This window comes from Lissotriton helveticus, chromosome 1_1, assembly GCF_964261635.1.
Source record: "Lissotriton helveticus chromosome 1_1, aLisHel1.1, whole genome shotgun sequence".
In the NCBI taxonomy this organism is placed as follows: domain Eukaryota; kingdom Metazoa; phylum Chordata; class Amphibia; order Caudata; family Salamandridae; genus Lissotriton; species Lissotriton helveticus.
The window spans coordinates 153,696,005-153,720,667 of record NC_136057.1 but is presented as its reverse complement, the minus strand read 5'-3'; the positions used below and the strand labels follow the sequence as shown (position 1 = coordinate 153,720,667).

The window sequence follows — 24,663 nt, the reverse complement described above, 5'->3', positions numbered from 1 at the left end:
TTTTTAAATCAAAAACACATTTTGGTGAAAGCCCCAAAGCTTGAAACCCTCTATAGGGTGATTGTCTCTAACCTAGAGATAACTAATTTGTGACCTCTCTGTCGCAGAATACATACAGAGCAGTGTGACTTAGGGTAGTTAATTTTCCACTTTATGGTACACTGCTACCCTAAAAATAGCTGTGGCGTATTTAACATTAATTTTCTCTCACAAAACCCTTTTGAAGCAGGATGTTGACTCATTTGACTTCCTAAAACTTCACTCTTGTCTTACACATCTTATGAGGGAGGAAGGTAAAATATTTTACTGAGAAGTCTTTCCTCATCTGTCATCAACCACCATGCCCGCAGTGTCCCCGGGGTGATAAAGTCTTTGGAAGGTGAGTACCCAGTTTGTGTGGTTGATCTTCCAGTCTCTCAGACCACTAAGAAATGTATGTGTCATTTAGGAAGATGAACAACAGATGGTGCTTGCGGGAAGGCTCAGCTTCTTAGAAAGATGAAGGAACCTTCTGTATCAGGCTCCCAGCCCAGCAAAAGAGCCACAGATGGGATTCCACTGCCTGGAAACTTCAGGCCCACTCCAGGAGAGAGGTGTGGCGCCGCTACCAGGGTGACTGACGCTGGAATCTGGGGATCACGGTTCGATCCCCGGCGGTGATTAGCCCAGTACCATGTGACTCTGGGCAATAGCTTGCTTAATCTTCCCGACGGCCCCTAGCGCTGGAGACCCTTACGGGTGATTGTTCGCGCTTTACAAATGTGGATTATTATTATTATCTCCCCCCAGGGTCCCTCAAGTAAGCAGGGCTGTTGGTGTGAGTTACGGTGGTGTTGCCGGCAAACCATTCAATTTTGAGGCGTTTTTCCCCAACATGGACCCTCTTGAAATAGATGGCCTTGCTGTCTTCTCAGGCTTCATCCTCAAGGCTGTCAACATGAATGTACCCTTGGAATGAATGTAAAGTCCTCACTTAGCATCAAATCCGCATTCAAAACTCTTCCAAGAACTTTGTCAACAGTACCTCACAGGCCAGCGGAGCTTGAAAATCGGAGACTGGAAGGACGTGTTGTACAGATGTACAGTTTGTTGATTGATGACAGCAGAAGAAAAGATTCATATGCTAGGAAGCCGGTCCACAGCTCCCTTCTGCTCTCCTCACACATTCAGACCCTAATAAGCTGTCCCGGTGTAAAAATGATCTGTGGTCTACATGGTCAACCTCACCAGTAACCCTAGAGGAGTTCTCTGCAGCTGTGAGAAGGGGCTCATGATTCCAGTTTGTTAGTTAAATGTCTGGTGAAGGAACAGCTAGCCAGTGTCAAGGTTCGAGCACTCGCACAGCGAGAGGCCCATCGTAGAGGACCAAGAATGACCCGAAACACTAGGGATGCCATGGAGGAGCACAGCTGTGGGAGTCCCTCTTTGAAAGGGCTTGTGAATTATCTTTGGTGAATGGGCTCTTCCCAGCACCTCTTTTACACCCAGGTCATATGGTGGACGGGGAGCTCCAGGTGAACAAAGGCAGCATTTGCTACTACAATAGGATTGTTCGTGTGAGACGTTTAAGCCACAGCTATTGTGCTTCTTGCACACGACCATGTCCAGTGTAACTATGCCTCGCTTTCTACCCATACACTGTTGTACAGAAACCTTTCCTCCTTTGTTGGTTGTTTCAGACAGAGGATGAAGCCCTTTAGAATGGTTGGGGCACATGGCATTTCCAGCCTTGCTGCATCTCCTGAGGATTATTTACATTGTACTCCTCTCTGAACCTTGTGTGAGGAAAGTTTCCTTCCAGGAGCACCTGGTCATGTAATAGATTGTGACCGATGCCATCGGGCAATGAATTCCTTTAGGATTAGCAGGCTGTACTACAAGAATGTGTCATTACTGCAATAATGTCTCATTTGAACAAACAAGATGATTAGACTTCTAGAACTCTCTGAGGAGGCTCAAACGTATCTGGTATTTGTTCTACCATAACCTGTAGTCCACCCCCAGGCCCCAAAAAACACAAAGAAGGATGAAACAAGCAGACATCTCGAAGAAGACTCTGAGCTCCTGCTGTACAATGAAGTTCTCAGATAGATCCTATCTGAATGGGGCTAAAGATCATTTTGCAAGCAATAAACCTGATCTAAGATTAAAACCTAGGAATCTCTTCTGGTAGACTCGACCTTTCCTCCAGGATTTCTCATTTTAGGGGAACTGATCAGTGTGAAAAAAACAGAGGGAAGATGATCTTCAGTAGCTATGTCTCGAGAGCCACAGAGAGTGTTTCTGTGCGTATCCAGTACTCTATCCAGCTTGTAAGCCTAGATCCTAGTTTAAAGCCTTCCGCCGCTGAGCTCGACTGTCTCCCAAACATCTCAGGACCGTCATCTGAATCTCCAACCGCACTGGATGATGATCTGAAAAGAAGAGGAACATGAGGCGATGTGAGCATCATGTGCTCACAATCCGAAGAGTCTCTGCGTTGACATCTGCAGACACTGACCGACCTGGTGACGTGGCCCAGTTGGGCTGTACTCATTTATTGTCTTCAGATGGACAAATCTAGCCTCTCCTCTCCTTACATAAAGAGTGATCGTGAAGGACCTTCTTGCCCCATCTTTGTTCCCTATTCCAGTGACTGAAGATCTCCCAGAGGACCTTTTAGAGATACATGAATGATACGGGGCGTGGTGGCAGAAGGGTAATCGACATCTTTGAGGTTTGTCGGGCAAAACATGTAAACAAATGGCATTCTTGAGGAATAGGGTTTAGCTGTTTCACTCCAGTACTATGACATGTGTTATTGGCATTGGGGTGCTGTTAGAAAGACCCTGTACTCACAGCCAGTCATTTGCTGTAAGGGCCTGATGTGAGTTTCAGTGGTGGTTTTACTTTACTGCACACATCAGTCTCTTTACAACCAGTAGGATGGTTTATTGCATTAGACTCTCCTTGTCTCCAGCCAAATGCAAATAGCATAATTGGTACTCTGCTGGGAAAATTAGCAGTGTATGTAAAATGTTTTCCTAAATACCCAATAACTTAAAATTTATTCCATATAAAAGTTGATTTGAGTTAAGACACCTGAAGGAAGTGGAACATTGCACACCTCAATCAGAGGTCAGTTTAATTCACATACATTACCAGAAATGGCAAATCTCAATGTGCCAGGCAGAGGCGGTGTGCACAACCAGAAGTTTGCCCACTTCATTAGTTAATGAATAGTGAGTAGGAAGAGAACTTTCTTTCAGAAAAGCTGTTTTGTTATGTTGAAGGGCTGTGTAATTTTGCAAATAAAATCCTGTTTTTTAGAAGATCCCCAAGTAGGAAAATGAACACTGCTAAGGTTACCGTCATTGTTGCACATGTAGAAACGGCAGAGTGGGTCATACATGATACCCGTCAGCAACTCGTTGGACACTGGCCCCACCAACTTTGTAAACACCACCCTATTGCGGGCTAGTAAGATCCCTACATCCAGTTGTTGTTAAATGTACTAATTCAATACCGAATATCTCCCTAAATTGAGTGTGGTGACCCACTGAAGTCACCATAAAAGTTTAAGTCCAGGAAAGCAGAGTTTGCAAGTTCAATAGTATGGCCAGGTGGGTACCAGGATAAGTGCTTTGCATAGCAGGTAAGTATTGTAAAGAGTGTGATGATCCTGATAATTTTCTGAAATGTGTCTTGTCAGTCATGTAAAGCTGTACACTACCCTGCCAACACTTCCCCTCACACTGCTGGCGTTGGTTCAGGCCAACCCCAGGTTGATTGTAAAGTCTGTGTTAAGCATAATCCGTAGCAATGTAAATGTGGAGCCAGGGACTGGTCCTCATATCTCGATTCCTTTCTATGCAGTGTCTCAGATACGCCCCGCCTGCGAGCAGATCTACAACCTCTTCCACTCTGCCGACCCCTGTGCATCTCGCCTGGAGCCTCTGCTTGCTAAGAAGTTCCACGCTATCTCACCCTTCGTGGTTCCTCGCTACCAGAAGTTCCCTCTGGGGGATGGCAATTCTGCGCTGCTCGGTGAGTCTCTGATGACAGTAGGATGGAAAAGAGATGTTTATCCATAGCTGAGCAAATTGTGAGATTGGTGTGGCTGAGGGGAGGAACAAAGGATACAATGCATTCCTCTTACCATAGGCGATCAATGCTCATGCAGAGTTAGGAAGGCCTGTGGGACTATTCGTTGGAGGCAGGGGGCATTATATAGAGAGATGGGTGTACAGAGAGAGCTAGACATATATGTTTTTCTAGCATTGGATTTTTCATAGATGTTACTTCTTGACTAGTCCCCATTGTGTGGCTGGGAGCCCTTTGTGCAACCATGTTAAATATCAGTCTTTCTACTGCATCAGCTGTCAGTCTGCAAACCCATAACCTATATACAGTCTATTCACCTCAGCATATGACCCAAACTCTAGCCAATGAGGTGGAGGGGCTGAAAACCTCTCCTGTCCCCAGAAGCTCCAACTGCCATGTCAGACTGCCACGTCTGTGCGAGGAATCCTCTAGAGCTCTGTGTCATTAATCAACATTTTTGGCAATTTATAACTTCTTTATGGATTTTGTCTGCATTCAAGTGAGCGACTGTGCATGTTAACAGTATTGTCTGTATTGGTGGCTGAGACCAGTGATGCATGCAAGGGTAAAAAAAGCAGTCTCTGTGTATGAAGTGTCCTGCTTGTAGCAAGAGACAGGTTTATGTGAAGGGCAGGCACACACTGTGAGAAGATTACCTTCACCCCAACAATGACCCCAAAAAATGTGACTTATTTACCAAAAAATACCCCAGTCAGACGACAGACGCTTGGCATTTGGTTTGATGGGGAGGATATTTCTGTACTTGCTAGTGTGGTGTTATCAAGGAAGAGAAAACTTGAGTTTGATCCAGCCGGTACCAAGTAAAGCGGTCAAGCATCAGCTGATGATCTACTGTGACGCTTCTACAGCTAAGCCACCTGATCAGCCCTCGTCTTAAGAACTGTAGAGTAAAAAAAAGCCTAAATGACCCTTGTGTAGTAAACATGGAACCCAAAACACATGCTTCGGAGAGCAGGTGATAAGAGAGCATGTTTACCTCCTCTCTGAAATTCCAGTCTAAAAATGGCATGTGCATTTTTCAGCTCCGTTGTCAAGAAAAAATGTAGATCACACATCATCGAAATGATCGTTGCCAGGCTGTATGCCAGTGATGACCATCGCATTCAGACTCCTGTCAACAAAGCAGCCTCTTCCACCCTGATGACAAGTGTGTTGATCATGGAGAATCTGTCAATAACCCTAAAGGCTCCAATGAAAGAAGGGCCATTGCCAGTGGTAAACAACACCCGCACTCGATGACGGTGTACATTCTCACTACCTACGTCATCAAGAAAGCACTAGTGGCAACTTCTTCTACAGATAATCATTCACTGCCTTCAACGATGGGTCCAGTAAATTGTCTTGCACCCATCCAGCAGCAAGTTGTGTTGACGGCAGGAGTTGTACCATCAACGACGAAAGACCTGTCAATGGTTGTGTAGCCAACCTTTTAAGCATTGGCAGCTTCATCTATGCGAGCAGTGTTGCCATTTCTATGTATAGTTCACCCTTAAAGGCTTATCTCTTGCTTCCAGAACATTAGGGACGAGGACGATAATCAGGAAGTAGAAGTAGAGACCTTTTTCAGCTATGGAGAAAATGAAGAGGACGAAGAGGAGGCCAGTAGTCTGGGTCAGCTGCACATATAATTTTTAAGTCGGTCAGGGCATGAGGAAGGCACCGTCCCTTTCTGAAAGCACCAACCATGTTAAATTTGTACGGCCTCAATCCAGGGTCTAACACAAGGGTTCCTTCAAGGGGCCCCGTCCGTCCTGGGGCCCCCACTCCGCCCAAGGCCAATGAATATATATATGGAATGAGATATGGAAGATCCAGGGGCCTCTCATCACACTCTACAAGGGGGCCCACCATTTGCATTACTCCCCTAACTCAGTCCCATCAAAGCTTTACAACCATAGTTAAAGGTCCTGTGGACCTGCTAACATAGCCGTAGTGCAGGACTTCTGCATTAACAACCTTTATCCTCCGCAAATGCTAGTTAAGCTGCCGGCGCAGTCGGTAGCAGTCATTCCACAGGAACCCAGTATTGGGTCATCAATTGCTTTTACCAATGCCAGCAATGTAGCTTCAGTGACTAAGCAAAATGCGATTAAACCGGATGATCGAGATCAATAGCATGCTTCTGATGACCACGCAGATGACGAGGATTCAGACACATTCGATAGGTGTAGTGATGAGGATCGAGAGGCACGTGTCATGTTCTGGATGCACATCGGTCAACAGAATGGGAAGCCTATATAGCCACAGACGAGACAAGCAAGAACCAAAACACTCACTGCCTGGCACTGCTCTCCATGGAACACCGTGGAATAAATTCAGCCCCTCAAATGCTGCGGTGGAGAAAACATGCTTCCTTTAAGATTTTAAAGGAAAGTGCACAAGAACAATATGCTCTGGGCCTGTATACATCCGAAATATGGGATTTATATTTCGGCAGATGGGGTCCCCATCTCTGTTGTTACGGAGTAACCCATCTGCCGAAATCTAAGTCAGACCCTATGTCTTAAGTTATACTTGGAGAGAAAGAAAGAAAATATTCAGAAATAAAACCAGATCTTTGTAGCTTTTGCACAATCTAGCAAAGGTTGATCCTTATCAAAGCAAGGAATCTAAAAATGGAAGGTATTATGCATGTGTACTGTATATGCAAGAGCAGGAAATCAATCCTCTGCAAGGTTAGGGCTCATTCCACCACATGTGTGGCAACCACTAGAGCCCTATTTGAAGTAATATCAGTGAATACATCTGCAGAGCAGCAACTTGGAGTTCCCCATTCTCTAACCACTTCTGCTTTGACATGCACTCAAGAGCAGAAACATCAGTGGGACAAACGTTGCTGAGAAATCTTTATGCTTTAGGTTAGTCCCTCCCCCGTCCCCCTCCCAATCCCCATTCCATTGAGTTTTGAACTGTTTTGGTAATCTTTTTTCAAGTATGTGAATCTATGAAAGATCCAGTGCTGGAGAAGAAGGCTGTACCTGTAGCTCCTCCATGTTGGTGTCGCTCATAGATTTGCATGTGACCCGACCACTTCCTCTATTTGAGAGGCTTATTTATTGTATTCATTAACAGCACAATTTTAGAATATGGCAGTTGGAGCCTCAGGGTAAGGGTGAGGATCGCCACCACATTGGCCAGAGTTAGGTGTATGTTTGCATTTGTCGAATTTGTGTCCCTGTGGGGAATGTGTTTATATGCACTTCCATACATCAATTCATTGTGCAAGTCTTCTGTTCTTCCACTGTCTCTCCCTCAGAGGATGCTCTGCAGATGCACTCTTCCCTTTTCATTGATGACCTGGAAGCAGCTGTGCCCACAACGCCCACAGGGGCCTTTGGTGGCTTCTGGAAATCCAACGAGCTGAGCATATCATATGAGGGCGTAGGGACAGTGGATAACATGAGTGAGGTGGTGAAGAGTAAGTGATTTCTTTTTCTCCTCTTAGCCCTATTGCATTAGGAAATCTAGGATGTTTGTATGACAGAATAACGCATGCATCATGCACGCATTACTTTTCAACGCCGACAGTAGAACGAGCGTGTTGTTACCACGTGTTCCTTTTGCATGCAAGTTGTTTTAACAACTTGCTTTAGGGGGGTTCCGGCCATTGGATTAGTATAATGTATTATTCCAACTCCAGTCTGGGCAACAGTTGGAAAGGTGTTGGGCTTTAAATCCAACACCACTCCACCAGTGCACCCCCCAAAGTAAATCGTGTAACGACTTGCATGCGTGCGTGCATGCATGTATGCGTGGTAACAGCGTGTTCATTCTATTGCAGGCGGTGTCAAGGCATAGCGTGATTCCGGCTTCATACTAAAGAATGTTTCCCATCTAGGATAGCTGCTTGGTAATTCTGTCACAGGAAACCAGGGCATCTGTGTTGTTCTTCTTTTTTAATACATTTTTTGGTATAGATTTTCAAACAACCAAAGTAGTTGAGCAGCACAGCAATAACAAATGGATAAATTATAGTATATTATATCACAAGCTGCTTCTCACTGTGTCCCCCACCCCTATCCCACCTCCCGCCACCGGTGTGCCTTAAGAGCCTGGTCTATAAACAATTAAGATGCATTAGAATTCAATACAATAGTAATCGTATACAACAGAAGTAGAGTACGGGGTATACATTTTTAGGTTTCGCCTCGTCGAAAGCTGCGCCGCGCAGCTTTTCGGCGCAGGCGAAAACTTTTGTTTACCAGTGTGTGGCTTATTCCCGCCTCTCTGTCCCATTGGCTAGCTCCATAAATGGAGGCTAGCCATTGCAAGAGAGAGCCGTCCGTCATTGTCCGAGGCGATTCGTGGGCGTTTCCATACATTTTCTCCCTCTCCGCCCCTTTTAAAACGTCATTGCGGCGGTGTTTTTTTTTTTTTTGTGGAAGGTTTGTTTTGGTCATTTGGTCAGATGGCGGCCAGGCAGTAGCTTACTTGAGAAGCTCCGCCGTGCCGTCTTGAACCAGCGTGTGCCCGTTCCCGCCCCCCTCCCGCTGTTCATGTGCCCATTCCCGCCCCCCCTCCCGCTGTCCTTGTGCTTGTTCCTGCCCCCCTCCCTCTGTCCTTGTGCCCGTTCCCGCCCCCCCCTCCTGCTGTCCTTGTGCCCGTTCCCGCCCCCCCCTCCCGCTGTCATGCTGACGATTATTCACCTCCCGCTGGTACATTAAAACACGTATTGTGGCTGTTAATAGCACTAGAGATGTTTTGTTTTTCGCAGCACCTACCGACCCTGTTCTTCTGATGTCCCAGGCCCCCTGAGATGGACTGTCCTTAGGAGGGCACCGCTGGGAGCACGTCAGTGACTCTCAAGAGGGCAGCATTATCACCAGAGATGAGTCATGGGCGAGGTGTGTTACCGGGAGAGACAGTGGGACTCACCGCGGCCTCCCACCCACTCAGCAGTAGCTCTAGCCCGGCCTTGCCCCCCCCTCAGGGTGAGTCACAAGCTGGGCACTCCCACCTTCTTCCAGAGCAACGCCCGGGTGCTGCCCACGGGTTATATCCCAGAATGCAAAATAAGTCCTGGTTGTTTACAGGCCGGAGTATGGACATGCTGACGGCGCCGTACATGCCCTGTGGCTACCGGACACCTTAGTCATTGCCCGTTTTACTTTCTAGGAAGTGTTGCGAGATTTACAAAGACCCCATAGAAATAAAGTCTATCAAAAAAAGTAAGCCAAATTGGGCCCAATAGTGCTACTCCGTCTGAGGCACTGTGATACAGCCAGGATTGAAGGTTAACAGGAGGCTCTGCCCCGCTTGAGCATGGGATAAATTAATCTTGCACTGCACCATAGTCATGTATAAATTATTCTTTGAAGGCAGCAGAGAGACAGACTTCTCGTGCTCCTCTCTGCTGTAGCATTTGTTTCAGGTAGCGCACGAGGCAGGCAGGTCTGCGGGGATGTCTGTTATCTGTGAGGCATATCTCGGTGGCCAGGAAAAGCCCCTGAATCTCGAGCTAAAAAAACAACTTCTAACGTAGTCTGCGTCTGATCTGAAGCCCTTTTATTTTCTTGAGCGAGGTTGGTGCCTTGCAAAAATGCAAAAAATAAAACTGGATTCTGCCTTGGTACAGCAGCGAAGAAGATTTCGCTTCAAGGGACCTCCTCTATTTATAGCATGCCTTTCAAGCTATGGCCTTAGACACTTGTTCAAAACAATCATTGGCATAGACAATAGGTCTCGCCTTTGGGACCTTATAAGTGTTTAGTTCTCTTTAGTTGTTTGGGTGCAAGGGTGTTCATGATTTTAGACATGGCATTGATGTGGTGCTCAGTGAGTCATGAGAGTGCTGAAGGGTACTCTATCTGTTGTCTGAGAATAGCAGGATAAATCCTCCACCTGGCACGAATGAGAACTTTTCTGCAGTCTTCTGGGCAGCTCAATTCAGCAACTGGTGTATTTTTGACCCCTTGTCTTTTTCTGTGCCTTTTTTGTTTGTCTAAAAACACTTCTCCTGCTGGTGGATGAGAAGTCATCATAACTGCCCTGTCTAGAATCCTCTGTACTTCAGTACTTACAGATGCACCAATGCTGTTGCAGAGGCCTTTGCTCGGGTGGAATAAGCCTGGGGGCCTTCAGGGCATTTCTCCTTGGCCAGTGAGCAGCAGATTTTGATACAGAGGATTATCCACATCAACAGGGTCTACTTCTGCACTGCTTTTTCTTTCTTCACTCTAGATTACACTGGTCTTTGGGTGATCAGTATAAAAACACAGCACCCTTTTAAGGTCAAGCCGAAAGAGCGTTTTGAGAGATGGAGTGAAAAACATTGGCAGAGTAAAGTAATGGCCAAGGTGAAAAGCAGTAACATCCGTTGGTAAAAAAGGGTCCCCCGCACCAATATGTCTGGGGAGAAGGTAGAATGGATAATTGCACTGAGAGCCTGCAGTTTACTCACATTGTGATATGAATGAGGAGCCAATACATTTCACCCAGCCTTAATGGAATTCATGGAATGGTGTCTGGCTGCAAGGACGACGACGAGAAGCAGTCTGGAGCTTTGTTCCGCCTCTCTGTCCCATTGGCTAGCTCCATAAATGGAGGCTAGCCATTGAAAGAGAGAGGCGTCCGTCATTGTCCGAGGCGATTTGTGGGCGTTTCCATACATTTTTTCCCTCTCCGCCCCTTTTAAAACGTCATTGCGGCAGTGGGCGGTGTTTTATTTGTGGTTTTTTTGGAAGGTTTGTTTTGGTCATTTGGTCAGATGGCGGCCGGGCAGTAGCTTACTTGAGAAGCTCCGCTGTGCTGTCTTGAACCAGCGTGTGCCCGTTCCCGCCCCCCTCCGGCTGTTCGTGTGCCCGTTCCCGCCCCCCCTCCCACTGTCCTTGTGCCTGTTCCCACCCCCCCCTCCCGCTGTCCTTGTGCCCGTTCCCGCCCCCCCTCCCGCTGTCACGGCACCTCGGCTTGTTAATCAGTGCAGTTGGAGAACTCCATCAGTAACGCTTACAGGAGACTCAGGACAGTCTTGCCACATCTGAACATCCTTCAAAATACCACAACCACCATCACCACCGCATCCACCACCACATCCACCACCACATCCACCACCACCACCACACCCACCACATCCACCACATCCACCACACCCACCACACCCACCATATCCACAACACCCACCACCACCACATCCACCACCACATCCACCACCACATCCATCACCATATCCACCACCACTACATCCACCACCACTATATCCACCACCACTACATCCACCACCACCACATCCACCACCACATCCACCACCACTTCCACCACCACATCCACCACATCCACCACCACCACCACCACCACATCCACCGCCACCATATCCACATCTAACACATCTATGTGTGTGTGTGTGTGAGTGGCTCTGTGTGTGTATGTGGGTGCAAATGCAATAGGTCTCACATTTGCGAGAGATTAAGCTATTGGCATTGTAAATGACAATGCCATTTATTTATCTGTTTTCAAAACCAACACTTAAATTAAAAATGTGTCATTTACAATGCCAATAGCTCTAACTTTTGTAAAGGCGAGACCGTTGCATTGTAAATGCTTGTTTCTTTAGTGATCACCATTTGTCCCACTGACCATACCCTAGTTCATTCTCCTTGTGCCAACTGGGCCCCTCGGTCCTCCAAGTCCGAACCCTCCTCTGAACCTGTGTCTGGAGCCTGCAATATTACAACTAAAGTCTCCCACGCCTTGTCATTAGTAGTACTTAGGGCCTGTTGTAGCCTAGGTGTACCTTCACTCTGCTCCCACTTGAGCAATTTCGCCCGCCATCTCTACACTCCTGGTCTCCTCGCTGATTTCCAATGCATTGTGATTTCCCTCTTGGCTAATACGAGGCCTAGGTCTATACATTTACTTGTCACTTTCGTTTTAGCTGTATGCAGGAACCAGTGAAGTAAACAACTGCCCAGATCTAGTTCTATTGTACGATCAGTTATACTGCACAGCAGTGCCAGCACGTCCTTCCAATATGTTCCCAACCTCGGGCATCCCCACATCATGTGCTGGAAGTCGGCTCCCTCCAAACTGCATCTCGGGCACTGAGCAGCCGCCGCATTGAAATATTGATTAAGCTTGGCTGGTGTCAAGTACGCCCTATGCAGGACATAGAATTGTACCAATTGAAATCTAGCATTCCTCGTGCTCTTCCACGCTCTTCTAACCAACTGGGCCCATGTGTTTTCAGGGATTTCCCTGCCAAGGTCCACTTCCCACTTCCCCTGAAATGCGCGCAATGGTTCCAGAGCCTCAGTCAGCATGCGTCTATAAAGGCACGTAATGGCCTTAACAGTTCCTGCTGCCATCACCACATATTGGCACACCATTGAGGTCCACGGTTCCGACAGACCCTCCCACCCAGACCGGAAATCAATGTAGGGAACTAGGACCCCCAGACCGGCAATGTCAGACAATAATACAATTGGAGTGGGAGCGCCACCATCTGCAGGAGCGCCACCCGACCCGCTACCGATATCGGCAATGTACTCCAGAACCTGAAACTACCCCTAAGTCTGCTTATGGCCCGGCCCAAATTACCCTTGAACAAATCCCCGGGGGTATAACATTGGTGCCTAAATAAGGTAAATAGTAGGGCTCCAAGCGGATGCCCGCCACCTGCGAAGGGTTCAGCACAGTCGGTACCACCGGAAACAAGCAGGTCTTTGCCCAGTTCACCCTCAGCCCCGTGTACTGTCCAAACACATGGAGCAAGTCTTACACGCCCTCCAAAGCCGTATCCGTGTTTGCGAGAAAGACCAACAAGTCATCCGCATAAAGGGAAATAAACTGCATATCCCCACGGAGGTATAAACCTGGATAATGCCTCCCCAACCGGCCAGAGGCTCAATGGCCAGGGCATACAACATCGGAGAGAGCGGACATCCCTGTCGCGTGCCCCGCCCCACCTGGCAAGCTGATGAGATTCACTTCCATCCGCAGCCGAGCCATCGCTGACTTATAAAGGAGTTCCGTCCACCCTACAAAGGAGTCCCCAAGTCCGAACTTGTGTGGGACCCGGTACAAATACGGCAGCTCTAGGCTGTCGAACACCTTCTCAATGTCAACTGAGAGAACTGCCGTTGTGAGGGTCTCACTATGGTTCTTTCCCAAGATCCGCAGAAGGCGTCGTACATTAGTCGCAGTATTGCGTTTGGAGATAAAGCGCGCTTGGTCAGGATGGACCAGTTGGGTCATATAAGGAAGAAGCCGGGTCGCAAGAATCCTACTCAGAATCTTGTAGTCAGTTGTTAACATTGATAATGAGTGGTAGGCTGACCTAGACAATGAGTCCTTACCCGGCTTCAGCAACGGGATAATGATAGCTTCACGAGTGGAATCTGGCAATCTCCCCAAGTCCCAGGCTTCCCGATAAACTGCCAGCAGTTTGGGGGCCAGGATGTCGACAGATCTCTGTGTTGTTCTTCTTGGCAGCTATTTTGAACAAGTCTTGTTGGGTTGTAAGAGTAACAACCTCTGCGTTGTGACTACTTCTGGTGCTTCAAGCATGCTGTTACCAGGTAAGCCTTTACCGACTCAGGTCACCACACGCTGGACACCCCAAGATGTCACGATTGCCCAAAGTAAGAAACCTTGTACGGTCAACACAAGCGATGCGCTGCAATCCCGGGGTGGCTTCTTTTTAAAGGTCACAAGGCGTACAGGTATATGTTGCTCATAAGGGTCCAAACCTGTAAACATGCTACTTGTTGATACTGATGGAAATTGTGCTTGCTTTTGAAACTGTTGCATTTTTGGCCCAGTCCTAATTAGTGGCTTTTAACAGTCGCCTATGGAGTACCGGTTGTGCCAAGAGAAGTGTGAATGTACGAAACACCTAACATTTGTATTCGGTGTGGATTACTTTAGGTTTTCATTTGCAAACATGGTTGAGGATATTTTATACGTTTAGCAATTTCATATTCAGGCATACAAGGCCATAAAAACAACCATTAGCAATTAAAACACTTTATAGAATTATCAGAATGTACCTGAACACACAAATATACAGGTCCTACAATATGTAATGCAAACATTACACAAAAGCCCTTTCTCTGAAACAAAAAAAATATTTTACAGTTTATTTAATTCATAAAGGTATACCCCCTCCTAATATGCGATTTTGTTAAATTTGTTTTTATTTCAGTTAAGACTCTACAGAGGTGTAATAAGTTATATCCGCAGTCTACACACAAAGCCAACTCACTACCCCTTTACCTGAGTTCTTCTAAAATGTGGGGGTACTATATAGGATTAGGGCAGACAACCTATGACAAATTCCAGGGAGGCCACTTCCTTTTCAGTGCATTATGTGTAAATGCCTTATGTGTGGCTCGAGCATTGTCCACCCGCATTGTACACCCTGCTCTAAAGCATATTTAACCAGGCTTTATTTTGATAGGATGAAATACTAAAGAATTATTAATATGGAAATGATTTGTTAAGGAGTGAAATGGAAAGCACCCTACTACAAGGTCACACCCGAAGCAAAGGTGAAAAAAGCACGCCAACCATACATGGATGGACGCTCAGCATATACAGAGGGGACAGTGGGGTCTGCTGGTCGCTCAGGGGTGGCACGTTTCTAACCTGAAACATCCCTGTGCTTTTCTAGTATTTGTTACTCTTATTTTCAGGATAATATTAATTAAAGCCAATTTGGAAAGATGAGTGCCATGGACTCTTGACAAGAGCTCAGTAAGCCAATCGTGCACGTTTCCGACCGTGGCATTGGAGGGTGGGTTTCCTATTCTGCGTTTTGTACTCTTTACAGGACAGTAGTGCGTTGTGGCTGACATTTTCCCTCCCTGAATCTATGCAAGGCGCCAAATCTAGACCCCCCCCGACCCCTTTGGAGGGCACCTCCCCTGTGTTCCTCTAAATAAGTGTGGTTCATTCATTCACCCATCCCTTCTGCCCGAACAGATGGGCTGGTGCCCCTGCGTCTTTCACATCTTCACTCCGTGGTACTCTTGCCACCTGGAGGAATGGGCACCGCTTCTTCTGCTGAGCACTGTGGATCGGAAACTGCTTCTTGCGCTCAAAGATTTCCTTACGTGGGGCCTGTCCCCAATCCATTTGGGGCTTTCCTAAGTCCTCTTCTGCAGTTTTTTCCTTTCATCCACTAGTGTTCCGGACTAGTGCCTCCTGTAGGCGGGTTCTGTTGCAGAGTCAGTTTGAACATCTCCCGAGTCGCCATCTTAGCTTCCATGCTCTGCAGAAGAAGAGTGCCACCCAGGCAGCGAACGGTAAGCTCTGACACAAGAAATGGACAAGTGTTGAGCACCCCTTACTATCCCCCCCAAATAAAAGCCACCCAAAGCACAAGAGGATGTGGTGGCCCCTGTGCAGTGCTCCGCTGCCTTTTGGCTAAGAGTGTGATATAGAAATGAGGCTGCCTGCGGCGCACGCAGGTTGCCCATATCAAAGGGTGGCCACGTTAGTGCAGCATTCGGCACATCCCTGTTCTCTAGTCACGGGGACTCCCAGGGTGTCCCCCAAAATCCGGTGCCAGGGCCACGTCACTTCCATCGCCCAGTGGGTCGGGCGAGGTGTTTATACCTGCCCCCGCCCACTGGCCTTCCTCTTTGTCCCTCCTGACCACGCCGTCTCCCTCCCTACCGCATACCCGGCGTTCCGGCTGGAGGGTGCAGAGGGGTAGGGAACATGTTGACTTAATAATTTATGTTTCCGGCGGAGTTACAGGAGGCTGACTGGTACATAGGGGTACCCTCGTCAGGAGCACAATAGGGGCGCCCCATGCCAAACCCCAGGAGACTTTATGGCAGGACCCTGAATAAACATCGGTGCCCCGCTAGTCCTTTGGGCGGCTGTACACCTGAGCAACCAGGGACTGTCCTTGCTACGCTCCGCCCCTAAAAAGGCATCAGTAAAGTCATGGAGTGGTGGTCCATGGTATTTAAGGGGGAGAATCCCCACATAAATGGTAGCACCGATTGGGTTGGACACGGTGCAGTTTGGCTCATCGGGCAGGCAGAGCAGCTTAGGTCAGTCCCTGCTGCCTGCCCTTGGATCGCCCATAAGTTAACCCACCACTTTGGCATACCCCTTGTATGAAATAAACCTGCAGCAAACTGTTTTCCAACCAACCTGTTTTTGTGTGATTATTTATTCCAGTGCCTGCTATGTTAATAATGCGTGGAGAGGGTTGCCTATATTGGCAGGATGCCACATGCATACAACCGGCACTGCCCACTGAAGTGAAGGGCTCTCTGGTTGCTCAACCATTCCAGTTCTGCTGGAGGCCCCCTTAGGTACGTGGGTTACATACTCCTTGGTGCAATGTTTCTCCGGCTCACACAATGTGACTCTGCTACCATCCCTTCCAGCCCACCTCCTGAAGAGCCAGACTTGGCACAGGAGTCCCTGGCACTGTTGCAGGGCTCTTTGGAAGTATTGGCAGCGCATCTACCAAGTCTCAGTCTCTCCCTGCTTCCTCCACCCCCAGGCTCTTTATGGGCTCTGGTCTGCATGGTGGCAGGCAGGATTTGGCAGCTAGACTGTTTTTCTGGGCCCCATGGATGAGAAGCATCTGGATCAGGAGTTGCCCGACCCCTCCCTGCATTCTTGGGATCACTCTGCAAGATCTGACTTCTTGCTTTCCTCGATGCTCAGACTCCTTTCCTGATGGTCAGAGTGCAGAGTTGAAGGCCAGTGTTGACCTCAGTGGCCCCTCAGGTACTGGTGCAGTTTCTGGCTTTTCTGGTGCAGGTCCCAGTGTCCCCAGTGCAGCTCAGCAGTCTCCAGTTCAGAGCCTGAGGCCACAGGGACTTGACCAGGACCCTCAGCTCAAACCAACACAAGTGGTCTCAGTCTAGCTACCAGGCCACACTGTGACCCTGGGCACATCTGCTGTCTCCAGGCATGCACCAATTGCTCTAGCTCGTTCTCTCGCCCCCTCACTGCAAGAGGTCCATCTGGGGCTCCGTACTCCTACATAGACAGCAGGAGGCCAGTACTGGCGTCCAAGTGGACCTGAAGCCAACCAGGGGCTATGAAGCCATTCTGTCTCGGGCTTTGGAGGTCCAATGCGTAAAGACCCTGGAGCCTGCTGGAGATTTAAGATGTCTCTGGCTTGGTTGGTACCAAAACAGCTCTCCCACGAGACCACCCCTGTCCATCAAACAGCCACCGGGGGGGTTGTAAGAATCTTTTCTCCGACTCTGCCTCCTCCTAGTCATTGGGTACCAAAGGGCAGGCACCCAAGGACACCTCTATCCGTCTACACTCAGCCGGTGGCGATGATATCCATTTCCTGGAAGCTCAAAGTATCGTCCTCCCACATAGACGCGGATTCCAAGAGTTGAGAGAGATTTTGGAAAGATGTTCCAGTCTGAGTCTTTCCCTGAGGCAAGTGATTGGCCGTGTTATCATGACCAGTGAAGAAGAGAGCGTTTTCGATCCCGCAATGAATGGGGCTCTCCAAGAGAAAGGCACTATCAATCAATCATTTGTAAAGCGCGGCAAATCACCCGTAAGGGTCTCGAGGTGCTGTAAAGGCCAAATCATCACCACCTCCTCTTCCCAGCCAGCAAATGCCTTCCATTGTTTGAAGATGCAAGACAGTGGCTGGAAAAGAACCCCTGGCCGCCATAGTCTTTTTAAAAAAAAAATTTATTTCTGTGCACTGCTACTCTGAAGACCAGGAGCAGCACAGGACAGAAGGCAGATGAGAAGAGGTGAGAAAAACAGGTGCGGGGTGTTTACAGGGACATGGGTGATAGGGGGCAAGAAGGCAATGTGGGCATCTTTGGACATATTTATTTTAGAGTTTTGTAAAGCGCGTAGTCACCACGAGGGTATCCCAGCGCTAGAACCTTGTTACTCAGGAGGGGGAAGCGGATAGGTAAGAAACCGGATTAGGGGAAGAGGAGAGTTTTGAGGGTTTTTCTGAACCGCAGTAGATCAGGCTCTGTTCTGAGGTTCAGAGGGAGTGCGTTCCACTTAAGTCCGGTGTTTACCGAGAAGTGGCGGCCCCCTATACGGGCCTTTTTTACCATGGGGATCGTGATAAGGTTTCCGTGCTCTGAGCGGAGCGCTCTCGTGGGTCTGTAGGGGGTGACCCAATTGTTTAGTATGGGGGGGCCGGTGTTATGGAGAGCCTTGTGGGCCAGGCAGAGGGCCTTGAAAGTGACCCTTTCTTTGATCGGGAGCCAGTGTAGCTTCCTAAGAGCGGGTTTGGCCGATGATCTGGCCGGGGTGCTAGTTAGGAGTCTGGCGGCGGCGTTCTGAGCCTTTTGCAGAGTTTGGAAGGTGGATTCCGGGGCGCCCAGGTAGATGGCGTTGCTATAATCCAACCTGGATAGAATTAAGCCCCGGATCAGCATAAGGCGCGACTGGAAGGGTAGGAGAGGGATAACTTTCCTGCAGGATTTAAGTAACCCGTAGCAGGTTCCGGCCGTCTTTCTGGCCTGGGTCCGGAAAGTAAGGTCGGTCTCCAGCCACACGCCAAGGCTCTTGACCTCCTTTTTGGGAGTGGGAGGTTCGCCCATGCAAGCGGGCCAGAAGTTGGAAGGGATGTTAGTGGTTTTTTGTCCGAGGACCAGGATCTCCGTCTTGGAGCCATTAAGCTTCAAGGCGGAGTCGCTCATCCACTGGTATACGCTGGTAAGGCAGTCGTGGAGGTTGGAGGGCTCGAGTTTGGGGTGGGAGAGAGTGACCACCAGTTGCGTGTCGTCAGCGTAGCTGACGATGGTGACTCCGAAGGGTGAGACAAGTTCCTCCAGTGGGGCCATATAAACGTTGAATAATGTAGGGCTCAGGGAAGAGCCCTGTGGCACACCGCACTGGAGGGGGATGGAAGAGGAGCGGCTTTCGCCTTCCCATACTTGATAGGAGCGTCGGGAGAGAAAGGACGAGAGCCACTTCAGGGCTTTGCCCTTAACTCCCACAGTCCCGAGGCGGTGGATTAGAACCTGGTGGCTGACCGTATCAAAGGCCGCACTTGGGTCTAGGAGGACCACTGCCACTGATCCTCCTGAGTCGATGATTTCCCTGGTTCTTTCCACTGCCACAAGGAGTGCGGTGTCTGTGCCTTGGCCAGGTCTAAAGCCAGTCTGCGAGTCGTTGAGAAGATGGTTTGACTCGAGATATTGCGACAGCTTTTTGTTAACTAATTTTTCGGCGACTTTGCCTAAAAATGAATAGGGGGCATATGAAGAGGGGGCAGCTCGTACAGGGACAGGCGGGGGACAGGTAAAGAAAAGAAAGGAAGAGGGGTGGGCCACAAAAAAAAAAGGAGGAAGGGTACCCAGAGGATCTTGGGCACCCTGCTCACCCCAAAATAAAGGGGGAGCTGAGGTCTAATCTAAAGACATAAAAAGGGCAATAAAATAGAGAAAAACAAACCTGGCGTACAGTAATTTTCACTGAGAAAGCATTCTTCAGGTTGGGTTCATCGTCCTAGTGAATACCCTTCAAGGTGAAAATTACGGTTGGACGGAGAGGGGTTGTCAGATACAGTTTCATCACAGCAACATAGGTAGTACCTCTGGTCGGAAACTAAAACTACCAGTACCGGACCCAGCCATGTGGTCTTAATGTGACCCCTCAGAACTTTACTAAGGTCCTTGTGCCGATGACAACCTTCCGGCGACCAGTATGTCCACTGCTGTCCATACCTACACAATGGTCTCTCCTGAATGATGTCAAAGACAGCTAGAGCGACTGTTCAGCCCCGATGCTTGAGACCCTGCAGAAGCCTTGGTGAAGCCTGGGCTGTCAGCAGACTGACACATCCTCCTTGTTTCCATCCACTGTACACAAATTTGGACTCTAGTCTGGTAAAGCTCTTCCCTCCTCCATTGAAGATAATTGCCTTCGGCCTTGGGTGCCGAGGCGTCTGAAAATGCAAGCAAGCCCCTCATACATTCCAAATAAATGAATTAGTAATGTATTTGTAGAGCACAAGTGTTCTCCTAGTAAGGGTGTCCTGCCACTACAGGAGGGATTGGAAGACGTCAACAGATGACAATCTTAAATAGCCGCATTTTAAAGTTTCTCCAAATCCATTTAGTTGAACATCGAAGCCGACTGGGGATGATTAGAGTACCCATTCTTGGCCCAACCATGAAATGGCGGCCACTGCCCCCACCTCTTGGCTGCTCACACTGATCTCCGACTCTCCAAAGTCTGGGGATGGGGGCTCACTCTGGGGAATGCTCCATTTGTGCTTCTTCGGACACAACAGATGTGCCCCTTCCCAAATAGGTGTTGGAGTTAAACCTTCCTGCCATTGAAGACTTGGGACCGGTGCTGAGATCCGGGTAGTGACTTTCCAACGGGGCCAGGCTGTGAACCAAAAGCAGCCCTATGGCACAAATGTTCAAACCCGCCCTGCACTCTTCGTCCTCGCTCGCTCTCTTTCCCCTCTCTCTCCCTCTTTCCCCTCTCTCTCTTTCTCACTCTCTTTCCTCTCAGTCTCCTCTCTCTCCTGAAGCCCTCTGTGCCCGTTGTAATTACCTGGGGAAGTTGGAGAAAGTGAGGTGAACGCAGCGGCCCCTGCCCTACAAAATGGCCTCCAACGGCTTCAGCCCACCGGGGTAATGCCCGATGGGAAAAAAGAGGCAATTCTGGCTTGTTTTCTCCACAAACAACCCCGTACACTCTTGTACATCAATAATCTGGTGGGGGCGGGGGTGTGTGATAGTTTCCACAGCTGTGCCGTGTGACTGTGGCTTTGTGGGAGTGGCCGGTGCAACAAGTCACATTTCTGCTAGTCTCTTGGAGTGTGGTGCTAGAAATGAATGAGAACCTACGCGGATGGGAAATTCTCTAGTAAGAGCATGGCCCCAACTTCAAGGGATGGAGGCATCCAACCGTAGACACCATGGATCTTATCAGAACTGAAGTGCGATGATTTGGAACCAAGCGTGCAGAAGTCAAGTGGGGCTATTTTTATTAGAATATGGTTAGTAAACAATTTTTGGGGTACAATGAGTGTTAAGCTATGCAGAGGCCAGACCTCTCACTATGGTCCCTTATAAAGAAAAGAATTGATGCAAACCATACCTTTTTAACAAGCATTGGCACTGCCAATAGGTCTGACTTGTAGCTTAAAGTCCCTTTTCAGTCACTGATGACTTAAGTCAGACACTAAATAAGTCATCATTCATGCACTGTCACTCATCCTTGAATTCGTGCGTCCATTTATCCACTCACTCACTCTTGCATTCAGCCTCCTGAATACAACTAGCAAATGCAAGATAAATTAAAAGAACACTAAAAAGTAGACAAAATGCTGCCTCCTAAACGTGCTGTTGATAGAGCGCGCGAGGCCACCCGACCAATAGTTTTCGCCGTTTTCCGGCTTCAGGGCCCATATACTTTCAAATCACCATATACATCGATCAGGTGACTTCACGAGCTCTACCAATTTGTGTGTGTTCTCCCTACTAATAATTTTCAATGCACCCGACTTACCATCCACCGATGCGGGTACCTAATGACCACAATGAATCAGGGAGCTAGCTGTAAAGAAAAGGCAGCAAAATACAAACCCAACCAATAACATTCAAAATACTATTGAAATGACCACGGACAACTGGAAGTTTTAAAATGTTTATCTAAAGTTCATTATTTTCTTGCATGAGGTACAGTAAAATAAAGCAATCAATAACCAAGATAACGTAAATTATATAGGCATGAAGAAATAATGACAGGGTAATCATTCAAATGTAATATGGTATGTAGATGGGAAAAATACTATAAAAACTCAGAAATGTTTAAGCATGGACAGTTTATGCATGGATATCTATAGGAGGGCCTATAAAGAGTAACACGCTTCACTTAAGGTGAATGGGCCTTTGAACAATCTAGGCAATGAAGTTCTAGACCAAATCAGAAAATTACAAACTGCAATGCAAAATATAATCTCTATCAAATGAGAAGACATAGGAACAAACTTATGAAAAATATGTAATTGACTTTCAATAGTTGCGGAAAGGCATGGAAAATATAACATATGCAATGATGAACTTTATTAAAGCAAAAGTTAGAAATTCAGAAGGTGCAAGATTTAAGAGTTTCAGAGCAATATTTACCTAGAATGGTGTGGAAACCAAACCCTGGCCACGGGTCAGTTAAGGACAGGAAACCCTCAAGGAAGGATACCCCTCAAAGGACAGCAGGTGCAGAATGGACACCCAGGACAGGACAGGATACCCTCGGAATAGGAATCAGGACAGGACCCTCAGGACAGGACAGCAAACCCTCAGGACAGGACCGCTCAGGACAGGACCGCACCCGCAGTTTGGAAGCAACGCCTGCGCTCCACCCGCTCTGCAGTTATCGATCAAGACCCCGATTGGGTCAGCGAACTCCCAGTAAAGTGCTTCGTCAGCACTTTAAGGTTCAGTAGAACCTCAGTCTATGGTCAAATTCGGACAGAGTGCTCCGCAGCTCTCTGTATCTTCAGTCACCTATTGAGTGCGTTGGGTCAGTGACAGGTCAGCTAAACCAGACAAGTCGGACGGCTCCCCAGGGGAACCCAGGGTAGATATACAGTTTGGGGACAGCGTACCACCCCCCAATGTTGCAAAGTGTCAGAATCCCTTAATTTCGATTGGTCCTAAGGTAGGATTTGGGTAACACACCAATCACGACATAGCGCTTCAAGCCTACATTTGCATAATAGGGTACCGCCTAACTAGATTGGGGTTCTCATGAGAACTGGTGCAGAAATACAATGGCAACTTTAACATTGTTGCTCTGTGAGCACATATGATTGGTTCAGCCGAGTTTTCGGGTCGTTCTCAGGAGCATCTTGCTCATCACTGCCAACTGGCTGCGTTCCATCAGTCAAGGTCTGTTTAGGCCTCGGCAAGTCGCGCAGGCGCAGAAGAGACCTCCAAGATGGTTCCCGGCACAGACAAACCCCATTCCCCGCGGTACATAAAAAGTAAGCGAAAAACAAATTAATACATAATAATGTCATTATGAAAACACATCACAGGATTTGTACTTTTGACTCATCATCAAGAAATAAAAACTATTGCATTTAAATGTTAGCTACATTTGACACAGTCACAAGAGCAGTGGCACGAGCAGTACCACATGATAAGCACAGCTATGAATTACGCATGCGCATAACTTTCCCTCCACTTCTGCAGACGCGTCAGGACACGTGAGTGTGGCTGACGCATGCGCAGTAACTAAATACAAGCGGCGGCCATTTTAGATGACTCGAGCAAATTATTTTAGTAAAACACATGTGCAAGCTTCACGATCCTTATCTAAACTACACATAAATGTTAGTAGAACATACACTTGTTACCGTATTACACATAAACGAGGTTCTTGACTTCGGCAAGCCGCAAAATATGCAAAGCTTTGCTTCATCAATCCCCTCTTTGATGATATTTACTATCATCACAAATTATAATGGAACCAGATGCCAACTTTCTTTCACACTTTATAAAGTTCTATCTCTTCCAGCAACCGTTCTAACTTTTCTCTCTCAGTTTTAGTAGGGTGAGAAGTCTTCACCTTTTTGTATATCTGATCATTCACTTCCTCTAATTCAATCTCATCCACACTTCGTTTCACTCCTCTTGCATTTACCTCGTGCTTTTTGGTGCGCTTGCGGTATTTACAGCACAAGAAAATGGAAAGTATAATAAGACCTATAATACCAATTGGCATCAGAATTTTGAACAATAAGCTTTTACCTATGCTAGCAAGCCAATGACCTACATTTGAGAGACCATCTACCAGTCTCTTCCAGGCACTATCAACCTCAAGTGGTTTGAGTTCTTTTGCCAAATTAGTAATGTTTTTCACATATCTTTTGATCTGTACACTTTTATGCGGAATATAAGTGCAACAATGTTGCGCCTTCAACATCCGGCAGACTCCGCCCTCTTTCGCTAATAAGGTGTCAAGAGCAAGTCGATTCTGCAAAACCATTGATCTGATCGCAACCATTTCAGTATTGACCAGCAGAAATCCATGAGCTGTTTCAGTAGACAGCACATCTACTATAGTAGACAATTTGCAAATTCTGTGAGTGTTCAGAACCACTCCCACTCCAGGTATCAGTGAACTGAAAATACTACCCATAATTTCACCTATACTTTCTCTTTTACTACGCACTAAGCCATTAGTATCTTCATTGCTTCCAGCTTTCCCATTCACATGGTATATTTTCGGGAAGACAATACCAAAGTAGCAGCTTCCATACCAGTGATCCGGCAATTTGAAATAAGCCTTGTCTCCACAAATATAATAAATTCCAGGAAACACAGGCTCTGACCCATTTTTGAAACCCCAACCTCCAATTACCTTGTAATTATGTTCGCATTCACTGGAACCAATGAAAACATTATTATAATAGCTAGTCTTCTCGCGGTGAAGACATAGCTTGCCTTTCTTTTCAAAATCCAGCAACAGAGCAGGACCCGCTCCACCAGATGAGGTGCCTTCCATGTTCTCTGCCCACTTTGGCTTTTTCTGACTTTCGTCATTAGCCTTCTTTTGAATTTTAATTCTTCTTTTCTCTGCCATGTTCAGGAACATCTTTTCCTGCTCACGCAAAGAACAAGTCAAGTT

General features: G+C 47.6%; 1 protein-coding gene across 2 annotated transcripts in view; it reads left to right on the top strand.

Moving 5' to 3' along the window:
• Window positions 1-24,663, top strand: part of PITPNM1 (phosphatidylinositol transfer protein membrane associated 1) — a 318,418-nt gene that overhangs the window by 248,247 nt on the left and 45,508 nt on the right. For both annotated transcript variants that reach the window (XM_078659290.1, XM_078659289.1), the window contains exons 15-16: window positions 3,856-4,026; window positions 7,361-7,522. In XM_078659290.1, the coding sequence (XP_078515416.1) occupies window positions 3,856-4,026; window positions 7,361-7,522 (333 nt within the window). The remainder of the gene's footprint in view (window positions 1-3,855; window positions 4,027-7,360; window positions 7,523-24,663) is intronic.